The sequence below is a fragment of the Eptesicus fuscus genome, chromosome 8 (assembly GCF_027574615.1).
Source record: "Eptesicus fuscus isolate TK198812 chromosome 8, DD_ASM_mEF_20220401, whole genome shotgun sequence".
NCBI lineage: Eukaryota > Metazoa > Chordata > Mammalia > Chiroptera > Vespertilionidae > Eptesicus > Eptesicus fuscus.
This window is the reverse complement of record NC_072480.1, coordinates 21,919,385-21,934,680: the sequence shown is the minus strand read 5'-3', so window position 1 is coordinate 21,934,680 and position 15,296 is coordinate 21,919,385. Positions and strand designations below refer to the sequence as shown.

The 15,296-nt window shown below is 45.4% G+C and overlaps 1 protein-coding gene across 5 annotated transcripts in view; it reads left to right on the top strand.

Annotated features, from left to right (window-relative positions):
- Positions 1-15,296, top strand: part of NAA16 (N-alpha-acetyltransferase 16, NatA auxiliary subunit) — a 117,781-nt gene that overhangs the window by 6,997 nt on the left and 95,488 nt on the right. For 3 of the 5 annotated variants that reach the window (XM_054719830.1, XM_054719828.1, XM_054719827.1), the window contains exons 3-5: positions 690-794; positions 2,508-2,665; positions 7,678-7,812. In XM_054719830.1, coding sequence (XP_054575805.1) covers positions 690-794; positions 2,508-2,665; positions 7,678-7,812 — 398 coding nt within the window. Of the gene's footprint in view, positions 1-689; positions 795-2,507; positions 2,666-5,513; positions 5,599-7,677; positions 7,813-15,296 lie in introns of those variants that run through there. The other 2 variants (XM_054719829.1, XM_054719831.1) reach the window with 2 other exon arrangements.

Genomic DNA, 15,296 nt, shown 5'->3' with positions numbered 1-15,296 from the left:
GAAAAAAGATGTTTGGTTATAGGAGCTTGGACTGTTCTATCACCATGTGTTCTGAAAACCAGAATTCACAGACATTACTTTGACAACAGTTGTTCTTATCTAATTCCCTGTGGATTATTTTTTTGGGGGGGATTATTCAGAGAGTTATTTCAATCTAAAGCATCTTTCTTAATTACTTTAAACATATTTTTGGGTTGCCACTCCTGTAGTCCAGTGTTGTATCCTTGAAATGCAAAAGGATATTAATTCGCCTAATTAGGATTAGTTAGAATAAACTTGCCAAAAATGCAGTCTATTCCAGTATTGAGTAAGGTGATTTTTTTCTCTTTATTAAGGTAGATTGACTTGATTCTTGATTCGAATTGATCTCAGGTGAAGGGTGGACTGCTGTATAGATTTAACTCAACAGGATTCAGGTGCCTGCTGTGTTACCTTTTCTCAGCAGAATAATCTCAACCCCCTTTAAAGAGTCTTCTAAAGAGCAGAAAGCATTTTAGCAACTCAGTCCCCTCTTAAGGAATTTCAGAAAAGGACCTGGGCTAAACTTTAAGCAAATGTTTAAAATGCAGTTTCTAATTATGGGATTAAAAAGATGAATAATAACAAGCATGGCAGGTGTCAAATGTTAAAATAGCCCTAAGATAATTTGAATCTTTCGTGTGTAAATAGAGGTTAAAAATATTTTTCAGAGACTTTGGCTATGAAAGGCTTAACATTGAACTGTTTAGGAAAAAAAGAAGAAGCATATGAATTTGTTCGTAAAGGACTTCGTAATGATGTCAAGAGTCATGTCTGTATCCTTTTGCAGTGGTTGAGTAGTTTTAATTTCATATATGTCTTTTCAATTTATTAGTGTTTTTTCCTAATTCAAAAATTCAACCCTATGTAGAAGAGAATTTAATGAACTCTATCTACTAATTACTCAGCTTTAATAATTATCAACATTTTGTAGTATTAGTTTATCTGTCCCCTATGCCTCATTTATTGGAGTATTTTAAAGAGAATTGTTATACAGTATGTATGTATTTCACTTGTGCTTATTGTGAGAGTGCTGATAATTATATGTGACTTGAGCCTCATTGTTTTTCCTATACATCCATAAACTAGTGATACTTCACATCATTCCAGATAACTTACAAACCTGTATAGTGTAGTAAACCTTATTACGTTCTTTAAACTTTTGTTAAGAAACTTTACAAGAAAAATTCAGAGGAAATTTGTTTTAAAACATTTTATTTAGTATTAAGTGTGATATTGGTTCTTCAGCTTGTTTCATTTGCATAGGGACATAGCTGTTTTCACTGATACTCATAATTGTATTTTTCTGTGTCTAGTATCCACCTTGTAAAAGAACAAAAATACTTTTTAAGGTTGGATCTTTGAAATTGATGTTCATTTCTGTTTTGCTTATTTATATATTTATTAATAACATTTTCACATATTGTCCTGTTTCTTATGTTTTTACATTTAATTTATTTATCTATGGGCCAGTATTGAACATCAATAGTCTTAGTAGTATTTTCACATTTTTAGCTTAGGGTTCTCTCAAAATACTAAACACTTATTTCTTTATCTCAGTGCTTACTCTCGAGCAAAGGGAAAGGGCATGCAAGTATGGTAGTGGTTTTGGCTCCAAGATATGCTAAGAATTTAATTTACAATAAATAAAAATTTAATTTTGTGGGTGTTTTTTTTAAATAGGTTTATTTGTTTTTAAAATTTTTTTTTAATTGATGTTTTACAGAGAGGAAGGGAGAAGGATAGAGAGTTAGAAACATCAATGAGAGAGAAACATGGATCAGCTGCCTCCTGCACACGCCCTACTGGGGATATGCCCGAAACCAAGGTACATGCCCCTGACTGGAATCGAACCCAGAACCCTTCAGTCTGCAGGCCGACGTTCTATCCACTGAGCCAAACCAGTCAGGGCAATTTTGTGGTTTTTAATATCATTGGTGAATTAACTGATGGTTACATGTTGTTTTAGAATTGATTGAATATAGACTTGTTTTAAAAGATAATTTTTGGCCGAAACCGGTTTGGCTCAGTGGATAGAGCGTCGGTCTGCGGACTGAAAGGTCCCAGGTTCGATTCCTGTCAAGGGCATGTACATTGGTTGCGGGCACATCCCTGGTAGGCGGTGTGCAGGAGGCAGCTGGTCGATGTTTCTCTCTCATCGATGTTTCTAGCTCTCTATCCCTCTCCGTTCCTCTCTGTGAAAAATCAATAAAATATATTTAAAAAAAAAAGATAATTTTTGTATATATTCTGTTTCAATACATAGTAAGTGAATGTGCCCAGCACCCAGCTTCAATAATTTAACAGTTGTCAATCAAGGCTGATCTCTTTACCACTTGCTCACTCTCCCCTTCCCTCTGATCCCAGGTCATTCTGAAATAAATCTCAGACAAAAATGCCATTTCGTTAAAGTAAGCTTTATATTACATAGATATGTAGCATAGTATTTTCTAGTACCTGTGAATGTCTGTATTTCCTTAACTTAATAGGTTGGCATGTATATGGACTCTTGCAGCGTTCTGATAAGAAATATGATGAAGCTATTAAGTGTTACCGAAATGCCCTCAAATTAGATAAAGATAATCTGCAAATTTTGAGGGATCTCTCTCTGTTGCAGATCCAAATGAGAGACCTTGAAGGTTACCGAGTAAGTACTTTAATCTTAAGTGTACACATTTTAACAGATAGATATAATTTAAAACATGTGAATTCAGAATGAAGTGAGTGTAAGCCAAAATCATGTAGATTTGATTGTTCAGTATAGTCTAGAAGGGGAAAGTCACTTGGGACCTTCCCCCAGTAATATTTGTAGAACTGTATACTTGATTATCAACAAAAAATAACTTTATTTAATGCTTTAAAAAAAAAACAAACAAACTGTACTATCTCCTGTGTACAAATGCTGTACTAGATTCTTTGTTGGTTTGACACTTACAAATTTGGTAAACAGAACGTTTATAATTGAAATCTAAATGTAGAGATTAATTAGTTTTCTTTATTATGGGTTAGTAAATATAAAATAATCTGAGAAGGATTGCCATACATCAGTCTTTCTGTAGTCCAGACCTCTTCATACTGGCATCTTCAGCTCTGCTGGACATCTCCATGTGTATACTAAATTAATTATGTCCAAAACGTAATTCTCTTATTTTCTTACTAGAGGCCTGGTGCATGGATTCATGCATGGGTGGGGTCCCTCAGCCTGGCCTGCACCCTCTCGCAATCCAGGACCCCTTGAGAGGATGTTGGACTGCTGGGTTTCAGCCCGATCCCTGCAGGCCAGGCCCTACAGGGATCAGGCCAAAACCCGGCAGTCCGACATCCCCCAAGGGATGTAGCAGTGCTGAGGTGGCAGGCGGCCGGGAGGAGCCCCAGCTGCCTCCGCCCAGTAGCACTGCCAAGGAGGCAGGAGAGGCTCCTGCTGCCACAGTTGCACTTGCCAGCCATGAGCCTGGCTTCTGGCTGAGTGACACTCCCTCTGTGGGAGCGCACTGACCACCAGGGGGCAGCTCCTGCATTGAGCATCTGCCCCCTGGTGGTCATTGCACATCATAGAGACTGGTAGACCGGTTGTTTGTTCTTAATGGTCGCTTAGGCTTTTATATATATAGATGCGAAGGAGGCCACCAACTCTTAACAGTTCTCCTTAAATAAATTGTGTTTCATTTACTTTTTACTTTTGCCCTTCTGCCATAAGTCCTTATACCCTATGCCTAGATTTTTTACAGAAGTTTCAAGAGTTCTGCTGAGCTTGATAGTAATCATTCCTCAAGATAGTGTGGTTTTTCTTCAGCAGTACTTAACAGCCTGGCTGTGGTGAGAGTTAACATTATATTTATGAGGCAAAGAAATTAAGAATATTGGCAAGAGAGTGGTTCCTATGAGGGATAGTGAAATAAATGAAGAGTTGGTGGTCAGAAGTGAAGGATGCAAGGAAGTAAAGGTACTGGTGGTGTCCTCTTAAGAACAAGGGTAGGAATGTCACTGAGTGAAAATGTTGGCAGCATAGGCGCTATGGCCAGAGAGTGAGACAATTATGATTTCTGTGTGGCAAATAGGACAGTGATTTTCAACCTTTTTCATCTCATGGTACATATAAACTAATTACTAAAATTCTGTGGCACACCAAAAATATATTTTTTGCTTAATCTGACCAAAAAAAAAAAAGGTATAATTTTGATTGATTTACCAAAAAAAAAAAAAAGTAATTATCTATCCTTTGTACTCCAAAGTGATTTAAAATAAATCAGGTGCCTATACTTGTATATAAGGATTTCTGGTACCAAGAATTAACCAGTTAGACACAACCTTATGCAGCATGACCAATAAGATACAACTCTGTTATATGACCTATATATTTATGGTTCAAGACAGGGCATTCACACCAATGGGCTATTGTGTTGACTGTTGTCATTTTTCTATTTGACAATCTTAGCGATTTTCAATCTTTTTCATCTCATGGCACACATAAGCTAATTACTAAAGTTCGGTGGCACACCAAAAAATAGATTATATTTTTTGCCAATCTGACCAAAAAATAGGTATAATTTTGATTCATTCACACCAGATGGCTATTGTGTTGGCTGTTTGACAATCTAAGGGAAAACAGGTCAGTGCACCTGATTTCTGACTAAATAGTCAGGAATTACATGTTTTAAAAATTCTTTTGGCACACCATTTGAAAATCCCTGGTCTAGGATGTGGTTGTGGGAGTGGGTCCCTGAAGAGGCGTAGAGGAGATCATTAAAGATAAGGAAATCTTACATGTAAGAAGATAGGTTATTGGATAGGTGTTCTATAGTGTTTCATTTGCCCAGGATAATGGTAGGATTTGGCAGAGAGAAGAAAACTGACCCAGACTTTAATGAAGGGTTGGAGTGACAGAAGCAATAATGAAAATAAGTAATGAGAGTGATAATAGCATCCTATCCTTTTTATATAATAAAAGGCTAATATGCAAATCGACCTAACGGCAGAATGACTGGTTGCTATGACACTCACTGACCACCAGGGGGCAGACACTCAATGCAGGAGCTGCCCTCTGGTGGTCAGTGAGCTCCCACAGGGGGAGCGCTGCTCAGTCAGAAGCCAGGCTCACGGCTGTCGAGGGCAGCAGCGGGCGGGAGCCTCTCCCGCCTCCGCTGCAGGCAGGTGGTAAGGAGTGAGGGGTTCTGGACAGCTAGAGACCTGGACTGCGAGAGGGATGACCTCCGAGGAGTCCTGGACTGTGAGAGGGCTCAGGATGGGCTGAGGGACCCCCCCCTCCTACCCCCAGTGCACAGATGTTGTGCACCGGGCCTTTAGTAATTTTATATGCCTAAAAGGAACCAGACACTTAACACATGAAGGTAGAGGAGTGATACTAAGTTATTTCGTCAAAGATAATCTTTTTACAAAAGAAGATCTGATCTTGTTACTCCTTTTGGCATTCCTTTTACCAGTTCCAACAACAGAGGAAGGAAGCTAAACATTACATTTTCAAAATTCCATTGCAGCTGGTGTTTTTCATGAGACCTGTTCCTCCAAGCAGTTGTACTTGCCTAAAACTTGGAGGCAGATATGAGCAATGAAGAAATGAAGGTCTGTGTAGGGAGGTTGTATTTTCTGCTAATGATGATTTTTGATTTTTCTGGGGCAGCCATAGTGGAATTTCTGGTGTTTTCTTCCTAATGTAATAGATACTGACCTTAGAGTGGCAGCAGTCGTGTTTCTGCTTGAAAAGATGTTTGAGAGTTCCATCCTGTCTCTGGGCTTACTATACCAGGTGTACCAGTTAATAATGTGGATTTTTTTCAATAGATGGAGTTACACATATATTGATATACTAGAGGCCAGGTGCACGAAATTCATGCACCGGGGGGGGGGGGGTCCCCTCAGCCCACCCTGCACCCTCTCCTATCTGGGACCCCTTGAGGGATGTCCGACCACCCGTTTAGGGATTGGGCCTAAACGGGCAGTCGGACATCCCTCTCACAATCCAGGACGCTGGCTCCCAACTGCTTGCCTGCCTCTGCCTGATTGCCCCTAACCGCTTCTGCTTGCCAGCCTGATAACCCCTAACCACTCCCCTGCCAGCCTGATCGATGCCTAAATGCTCCCCGGCCGGCCCGATTGCCCCTAACTGCCCTCCCGTGCCAGTCTGGTCGTCCCTAACTGTCCTCCCCTGCAGGCCTGGTTGTCCCCAACTGCCCTCCCCTGCTGACCCGGGCACCCCAAATGCCCTCCCCTGCTGGCCTAGTCACCCCTAACTGCCCTCCCCTGCAGGCCTGGTCCCCCCCAACTGTCCTCCTCTGCTGACCCCGTCACCCGAACTGCCCTCCCTGCTTGCCTGATTGCCCACAACAGCCCTCCCCTGCAGGCCTGGTCTTCCCTAACTGCCCTCCCCTGCAGGCCACTTCCCCCCCAACTGCCCTCCCCTGTGGGCCTGGTCACCCACAACTGCCCTCCCCTGCCAGCCATCTTGTGTCCACATGGGGGCAGCCATCTTGTGTCTTGGTGTGACAGTCAATTTGCGTATTACTCTTTTATTAGATAGGATATGCGATTTGATATGTATGTTGTTTTTTTGTATTGACAACAAGCTTCAAAACTTCATATGTCAAATTTTCTGAAGGTGTTAACATCATAGGTATTTTTACACTTAAAAATGTCGAATTTCATGCCAATAAAAGAGCATTTGCAGGAAGTTTTAATTCATTATTTTGAAGAAAAGTGCTGCTGAAAGTTATCATATACTTCAGGAAGCTTATGGTGAACATGCTCCATCTCAAGATATCTGTGAACGCTGGTTTAAACGCTTTAAAAATGATGATTTCGATGTGAAAGACAAAGAACGTCCAGGTCAATTTGAACCATGCTTTGATCGTAAAATGACCAGAATGGGCCAGAAGACATGGCAAAATAATTTTGCTTCATGATAACGCACCATCACACACTTCAAAACCAGTTAGACACGTTAAAAGATCTTGCCTGGGAAGTATTAACCCACTCGCCGTATTCACCAGACCTTGCTCCTTCAGATCACCACTTGTTCCGATCGATGGCACACACACTGTCTGAGCAGCACTTCAAAATGTACAAAGAAGTGGAAAATTGGGTCTCTGAATGTTTGCCTCAAAACAAGAAAAGTTCTATTGGGACGGTATCCACAAATTACCTGAAAGATGTAGCTAGCGATGGACATTACCTTGAATAAAGCACTTTTGATGTTTCTCTTGAAATTACCGTATTTTCTTTGATTACAAAATCCGCCATTATTAACTGGTACACCTGGTAATGTAAATCCATTGTAATTTCATATAATAATTTTGTAAACAGCAAAATTTAGTTCAGTATAAAACTATTTCAGTCTCTCAATTACCAAAAGAAATTCTATTATATGAAGGTAATTTTATAAGTCAGCCCAAAAGCATGAGCCCCAGGGCCGACTTTTCAGTGACAGCCTTACAATGAGCATTATGGGGTATTTTACAACTTAAATAATTTAGATAAGGCACACAGAAAGTATTTTACTGTGGAAATTATTTGTTAATTGAATACATTAAAAAAGAATTAAAGGTATTGTTTTCTGAAAACTGATGAACAGAAATACTTTATAGAAAGTTTAAAAAGTTAAAAAGAAAATTTTATTTATTTATGTATTTATTTATTTATTTAAAGGAGACAAGGTATCAGCTTCTTCAGTTGCGCCCAACACAGCGTGCTTCCTGGATTGGATATGCTATTGCATACCATTTGCTGAAAGATTATGACATGGCACTAAAACTATTGGAAGAATTTAGACAAACTCAGCAAGTAAGTTCATTTTAACATTTTTTCCTACCTTCATAAATAAAATAGTTAACTTCTAGATTGCCCCAACCCCCATATGTGAGTTAAAGTTTTGTGGCCTATGGAAAAATGGGAAAACTGACAAGTTAAAACAGAATTCATTGGTGCAACCACTACGGAAAACAGTATGGAGGTCCCTCAAAAAATTAAAAATGGAATTGCCTTATGACCTAGCAATTCCACTTCTGGAAATGTAATGGAAGAAACCTGATGCGCTAATTCGAAAGGATATATGCACCCCTATGTTCATAGCAGTATTATTTAAATAGCCAAGATTTGGAAGCAGCCCAGGTGCCCATCAGCAGATGAGTGGATGAAAAAGCTGTGGTATATTTACACAATGGAATTCTACTCAGCTGTAAAAAAGAAGGAAATCTTACCTTTTGCCACAGCATGGATGGACCTAGAGGGTACAGTAAACCCTCAATTTTGTATACCTCGATTTAACGGACTTCGGATTTATTGGACAAAATTTCTGGGCCATATGTCATACGTGAAAATTAACGCCCGGTTAAATTTAAAATTTTATTTATGTATTTATCTATTTTGTTAATCCTCTCATCTGAGGATATTTTTTTCCATTGATTTTTAGAGAGAGTGGAAGGGGAGAGGAGAGAGAGAAGCATCAATGTGAGAGCGACACATCAGTTGGTTGCTTCCACACACGCCCCCAACTGGTGCAGGGATCGAGCCTGCACCTGAGGTTAAGCACTTAACCCGGAATGGAACACAGGACCCTTTAATCCAAGGGCTAATGCTCTAACCACAGAGCAAAACTGGCCAGGGCTTAAAATGCTTTTAACCAAGATTTACTTATAAGTAAATTAACAGGTTATTGTTTTGTTACTAATTCGCTGTTATTTTTAACAAATTTTAGCAAATAGGCCATATGTTGGAAAAAACACTGTAGTAATTTCGCTGACATAAATAAATATATCTACAAGTATAGTCTACATAATTAAATCTAAGAGTCTCTCCTCATAAACAATGTTCAGCAAATAATTAAGGCATGATCACACTGCATTACTCAAGGTAATTGATTTGGTTGTCAAATGGGGAGACTTTCTGTACCAGTTTTTTTATATATGCATATATATATAAATATATATATATGTATATGTACATATATATATATACTAGAGGCCCGGTGCACGAAATTCATGCACTGGGGAGGGTATCCCTCAGCCCAGCTTGCACCCTCTCTAATATGGGACCCCTCGGGGGATGTCCAACTGCAGGTTTAGGCCCGATCCCTGTGGAATTGGGCCTAAACCTGCAGTTGGACATCCCTCTCACAATCCGGGACTGCTGGCTCCTAACCGCTCACCTACCTGCCTGATTGCCCCCTAACTGCTCCTCTGTGGGCCTGATTGCCCCCAAATACCCTCCCCTGCTGGCCTGATCATCCCCAAGGCTTTTATTAGTATAGATATGACCCTGCACAGAAAATTTTACTAACCCTGCTTTACAATAAGGGCTTGATGATTGAATCATTAGGACCAGACACCAAGATTTCCTTTCTTTGAATAGTGGAGGGAATGCTTATCTTGTCTTTAAGTTGCCTGGAAATTAAAATGAGATAATGACTTAGAAAAGTATAAAAGCACCATATAAAGACAACTGTCTTTTTAATGAAGTGGCAAAATGAAAAACACTTTTTATTCTCCCCTTCCTTCCTTTACAGCTTTTATTTAAACTTTGAAATTTATAAAAATTTCACTCCAATTTTCATTTCTTTACATTCAACATTATTTTGTATTGGTTTCAGGTTTTATATTAGTTACAGAATAGTGGTTAGACAATCATATACTTTACAAAGTGTTCCCCGATATTTCTAGTACCCACCTGGCATCATACCATCATTACAACACTATTGACTATATTCCCTATTTAAGTGACAATGGGTTTACAGGTTCCTTTCAGTCTTTCTTTTGTGTTGCTTGTCCTTCCTTTTCTTTCTCACTTCTTCCCTCATTTTCTTTATATAGTATCTCAATTGGCCATCAAAGCTCAGTAAAGGCACTGGGACACGCTTCATCCATTTTACAGACCAGGAAACTGAGGCCAATTCCAGTTGGCTGTGGAACTTGACTCAGCACACAGGAAGTCCTCAGAGCCATGCTCTTTGCGCTTCCTAAGGGGCAGCCGCCCAGCAAACAGAACAAACCTTCCAGTCAGGCTTCCCAGCCTCTTTCTCAAGCACCTCTTCCTTGCGGATGCTCCACATTCTTTCCTCTCCCCCCATTCTTTACTGCCCCCCCTTCTCCGAAGCAGGTGAAAGGCTTCCCACTCACTGCCTAGGCATGCTCTGCCATGGGGCAGGGTGTAGAGAGCTTGCTTTTGGGTCAAGGCAGGAGCAGGAGTCACTGCCTCTGAAGTGTGAAGGCCGCCTGAGCGTGGCCGGTTAGCACTGGGAGCTTCTCTGAATCACATCAGTCAGTCCAGTACTCTGCAGTGCAGCACCCCTCCACTGAGGTGGCACTACCCCTCAACCCCCGCCTCAGGGGTGAGGGTCCTTGCCCCTCTGCCAGGAGTCCTTCCATGCCCCTTGATCTCTGGCTGGGCCCACCCACGTCTTGGGGGCACTGCAGAACCTATGTCTCTGCAGATGAGGCAGATCCCTGCCCAAGGTCTCCTCTGTGGCCAGAGGCCTGGTCAGGGTCTCAGCAACCACATGCCTGCAATGTTCCCAGGGACCCCGGGAGCGGCTGGGTGAGTCCCGCCTCACCTCCCCGGGGTGCTGATCTCCCCAGGGACCTCCGGGAGCGGCTGGGCGGGCCTGGCCACGCCCCCCCCTCGTTGCTGATCTCCCCAGGGACTCCCGGGAGAGGCTGGATGGGCCTGGCCACGCCCCCCCAAGTTGCCGATCTCCCCAGGGGCCCCCGGCTGGGCGGGGTGGCCACGCCCCCCGGGTTGCCGATCTCCCCAGGGACCCCAGGGAGTGGCTGGGTGGGGCAGCCACACCCCCCGGGTTGCCGATCTCCCCAGGGACCCCCGGGAGAGGCTGGGCCGGCCCAGCCACACCACCCCCCCCCCCCGTTGCCGGTCTCCCCAGGGACCCCCTGGAGCGGCTGGGCAGCCAGGTCTCGCCTCCCTGGGGCAGCGATCTCCCCAGGGACCCCCGGGAGCGGCTGGGCAGCCCGGCCTCGCCTCCCTGGGGCGGCGATCTTCCCAGCGACCCCTGGAACTAAGAGGACTGGGCGCCACCATCTTGATCTTCTCAATGGCCGGATAGGCCACCCGGAGTCCTGCCCCCCAGCCTCCCTCCGGCCCAATCGTGGGCGTAGCGGAGGTGCGGTCAATTTGCATGTTTCTCTATTATAAGGTAGGACTAGAGGCCCGGTGCACGACATTCGTGCACTGGAGGGGGCGTCCCTCAGTCCAGCCTACGCCCTTTAGCAATCCGGGAGCCCTAGGGGGATGTCTGACTAATGGCTTAGGCCCTGTGGGGAGCGGGCCTAAGCCACAGTCAAACATTCTTAGCGCTGCTGCAGAGGTGGGAGAGGCTCCCGCCACCGCTGCTGCAGTCGCCAGCGTCAGCCTGGCTTCTGGCTGAGCGGCGCTCCCCCTGTGGGAGTGCACTGACCACCGGGGGGCAGCTCCTGCGTTGAGCATCTGCCCCCTGGTGGTCAGTGCGCGTCATAGCGACCGGTTGTTCTGCCGTTCGGTTGATTTGCATATTACCCTTTTATTAGATAGGATATATATGTAAGTATATATATATATAAATATATAATAAATAAATACAATTTCAGAGAGGAAAGGAGAGGGAGAGAGAGGTAGAAACATTAATGATGAGATAGAATCATTGATTGGCTGCCTCCTGCATGCCCCCTACCGGGACCGGAGACCGCAGCCTGGGTATGTGCTCTTAACTGGAATTGAACCCCGGACCCTTCAGTCTGCAGGCTGATGCTCTATCCACTGAGCCAAACTGCCTAGGGCTCTGTAGCAGTTTTAACACACTCTTACAGGCCAATGTTCTAATGTGTGTGCTAAGCCATGCCTCAGCCATGTACATTTGTGTACTCTTGGTGATTGGTGAATGCACTCATTTACTAGACCTATTCAGTATAAATTAAAAGTTACAGTAATACATTTAGAAAACTTTTCTGTGAAATTAAACTTTTCATACATACTTAATTTTAATTACACACGTGTGTCTACACAAGTAAAAATAGGTAAACTAATTTGACTAATTTTTAATGTACGCATTCAGAAAATTGTATGTTTATATAACGGACTTTTGGTTTTAATGGACACCCCCTTGCCTGAATTAGTCTATTATATTGAGGTTTTACTATATTATGCTAAGTGAAATAAGCCAGTCAGAGGAAGACAAATACCATATGATTTACTTACATGTGGAATCTAATGAACAAAATAAACAAAATAGAAACAGATATAAGAACAGACTGACAGCTGTCAGAAGATAGGGGAATTGGGTTGGGTGAAAAGTGAAGGGATTAAGCAGTACAAATTGGTAGTTGCAGAATAGCTACAGAGATTCGGATTGCAGCATGGAGGATATGGTCAATAATGTCGCGATAACTGGGTATGGGGCCTGGTGGATGCTTGGGGCAGCAGGGAGGAACACTCTAGAGTATATGGTTTTCTGGCCACTTTGCTATACATCTGAAACTGGTATGGAAGGGTATTGAATGTAAACTGTGGTTGGAAAAAACCACCAGAATTCTTTCGTTTTTTAAATTTCTTTTTGTTATATTTATTTATTTTCCAGCTTATACAAACTGGATGTAGAAGCATAAACATAATATATTTCTACCATCTTTAACACAAATATAACCAATATGTACAATTATTGTATTAAAAATACAAAAGGGATACAGACTCCACCAATGTCTTTCTAAAAGACATACAGGTACAAGTAGTATCAAAAGTATGAGGAAATCACCAGTTAATTGTACATTCTGTACGTGACATCACAGAGCGAACTGAGATTAGCAGTCCTATGTTTTACACTTACTTAATGCTTAGATAACATTTGTGCAACTTGTGGTAGAATTAGATTTCTGTCTTTCTATTTATATGCACATGAGATCCATAGCCTATATAATGAAACTGGCAAAGAATGCATATTACATATAAAATTACAAATGCTTAACTGACAATCTATACTAATAAAAGGGTAATATGCAAATTGGTCAGGATGCCCTAACCCAACGACCAAACAGCAGGCTGTGTGGGGCTACCAGGCCGGCGGGAGGGGGGGCAGTGAGGGGCGACCAAACTACTGAACAGCAGGCTGCGTGGGGTGACCAGGCCAGCAGGGTGGGCAGTGAAGGGCAACCAGGCCAGGGGGGGGGGAGGGTAGTTGGGGGTGACCAGGCCAGCAGTGGTGGGCAGTTAGGGGTGACCAGGTCGGCAGGGGGGGCAGTTAGGGGCGACCAGGCCAGCAAGGGGGTCAATTAGGGGTGATCAGGCCAGCAGGCAGAGGTGTTTAGAGGTGATCAGGCTGGCGGGGAGGGGCAGTGAGGGCGACCAGGCGGGCAGGGGAGGGCAGTTGGGGGTGACCAGGCAGGCAGGGGGGGAAGTTGGGGGCAACCAGGCCAGCAGAAGGGGCAGTTAGGGGTGACCAGGCTGGAAGGGAGGGCAGTGAGGGGCGAACAGGCCAGCTGGGGGGGGGGGGCCTAGTGAGGGGTGACACAGCCAGCAGGGGGGGTGGTTGGGGGCAACTAGGCAGGCGGGGGAAGTTGGGGGTGACCAGGCCGGCGGGGGGGCAGGGAAGGGCGATCAGGCCGTGGGGGGGGCAGTGAGGGGTGACCAGGCCGGCAGGGATGGCAGTGAGGAGCGACCAGGCCGGAAGGGGCGGCAGTGAGGGGCGACAAGGCCGGCAGCAGGGGGCAGTTAGGGGTGACCAGGCCGGCAGCGGGGGGCAGTTAGGGGTGACCAGGACGGCATGGGGGGCAGTTAGGGGTGACCAGGCCAGAAGGGGGGGCAGTGAGGGGCGACCAGGCCGGCAGGCAGGGGCAGTTAGGAGTGATCAGGCCGGCAGGTAGAGGGGGCAGTTAGGGGTGACCAGGCCAGCAGGCAGAAGCGGTTAGGGTTGATCAGGCTGGCAGGGGGCGCAGTTAGGGGCGATCAGGCAGGCAGGCAGGTGAGCAGTTAGGAGTCTGTGGTCCCGGATTGTGAGAGGGATGTCCCACTGCTGGTTTAGGCCCCATCCTGGGGTTCGGGCCTAAACCTTCAGTCAGACATCCCCTGAGGGGTCCCGGATTGGAGAGGATGCAGGCTGGACTGAGGGGACCCTCCCCCTGGTCATGAATTTTGTGCACCGGGCCTCTAGTGTAATATATAAGCAAGTAGACAAATGCCATGAGACAGAAGAGAATCCTTCCTATATAATAAAAACCTAATATGCTAAGTGTCCGGTTGACTGGTCGGCCATTCAACCAATCAAAGCGTAATATGCTAATATGCTAAGGTTGCTTCAACTTCTTGCTATGACGTGCACTGATCACCAGGGGGCAGACACTCTGACTGGTAGGTTAGCTTGCTGCTGGGGTCCGGCAGATCGGGACTGAGCGAGACTGGCCAGACATGCCCTGGAGCCCTTCCGTGGTCCCTCCCCCAGCTGGCCAACCTCTTCGTCCCTCCCTGGCCCTGATTTTGCACCTGTGGGGTCCCTTGGTCTGGCCTGCGCACTCTCGCAGTCCTGGCTGAGGGACCCTTCCCCCGCTCTGAGGGTATGAATTTCGTGCACTGAGCTTCTAGTCTATATATATAAAAAGCCAGCAACCAGAAAGCCTTAACGACCAGAACAACTGGTCTCCATGACACCCACTGTGGCCAGCAAACCAGCCAAATCAAGGGGAGGGGCCAGTGGCCAACCTCCTGCAGCCCCTCCCCCAGGCCAGCCCCGCCCCTGATCAGACTCTCCCACCTCAATAAATGGCGGGGGCTGCCGGCAAACCTCCTGTAGCCACTTCCCCCCACCACCCCATTGGTCCACGGCCCCTCCCCCCAGCCAGCTTTGCCCATGATCAGCACCCCCACTCTGATCAGGGGCAGGGCCAGCTGGCCAACCACCCATGGCCTCTCCACCAGGCCACTGGCCCCCAATCAGTCCCCCACCCCATTTGGGGGTGGGACTGACCAGACCACCACCCAGAGCCCCTCCCTACAGCTGGCCCCACCCCCAATCAGTCCCCACCACCCCCATCAGCCTGTGGCCCCTTCCCCCAACCAGCTCCACCCCAATCACCCCCCACTCACCAATCAGGGGTGGGGCTGGCCAGCCAACCTCCCCCAGCCCCTCCCCCATCCACTGACCCCTGATCAGACCCCCACCCCAATTGGGGGCGGGGCTCACTGGCCAATCGCCCGCAGCCCCTCCCCTAGCCAGCCCAGCCCTAATCAGGCCCTGATCAGGGCGGGCAAGCTGGCCAACCTCCTGCTATCTCCTCCTCCTGACAGGCCCTACCCCA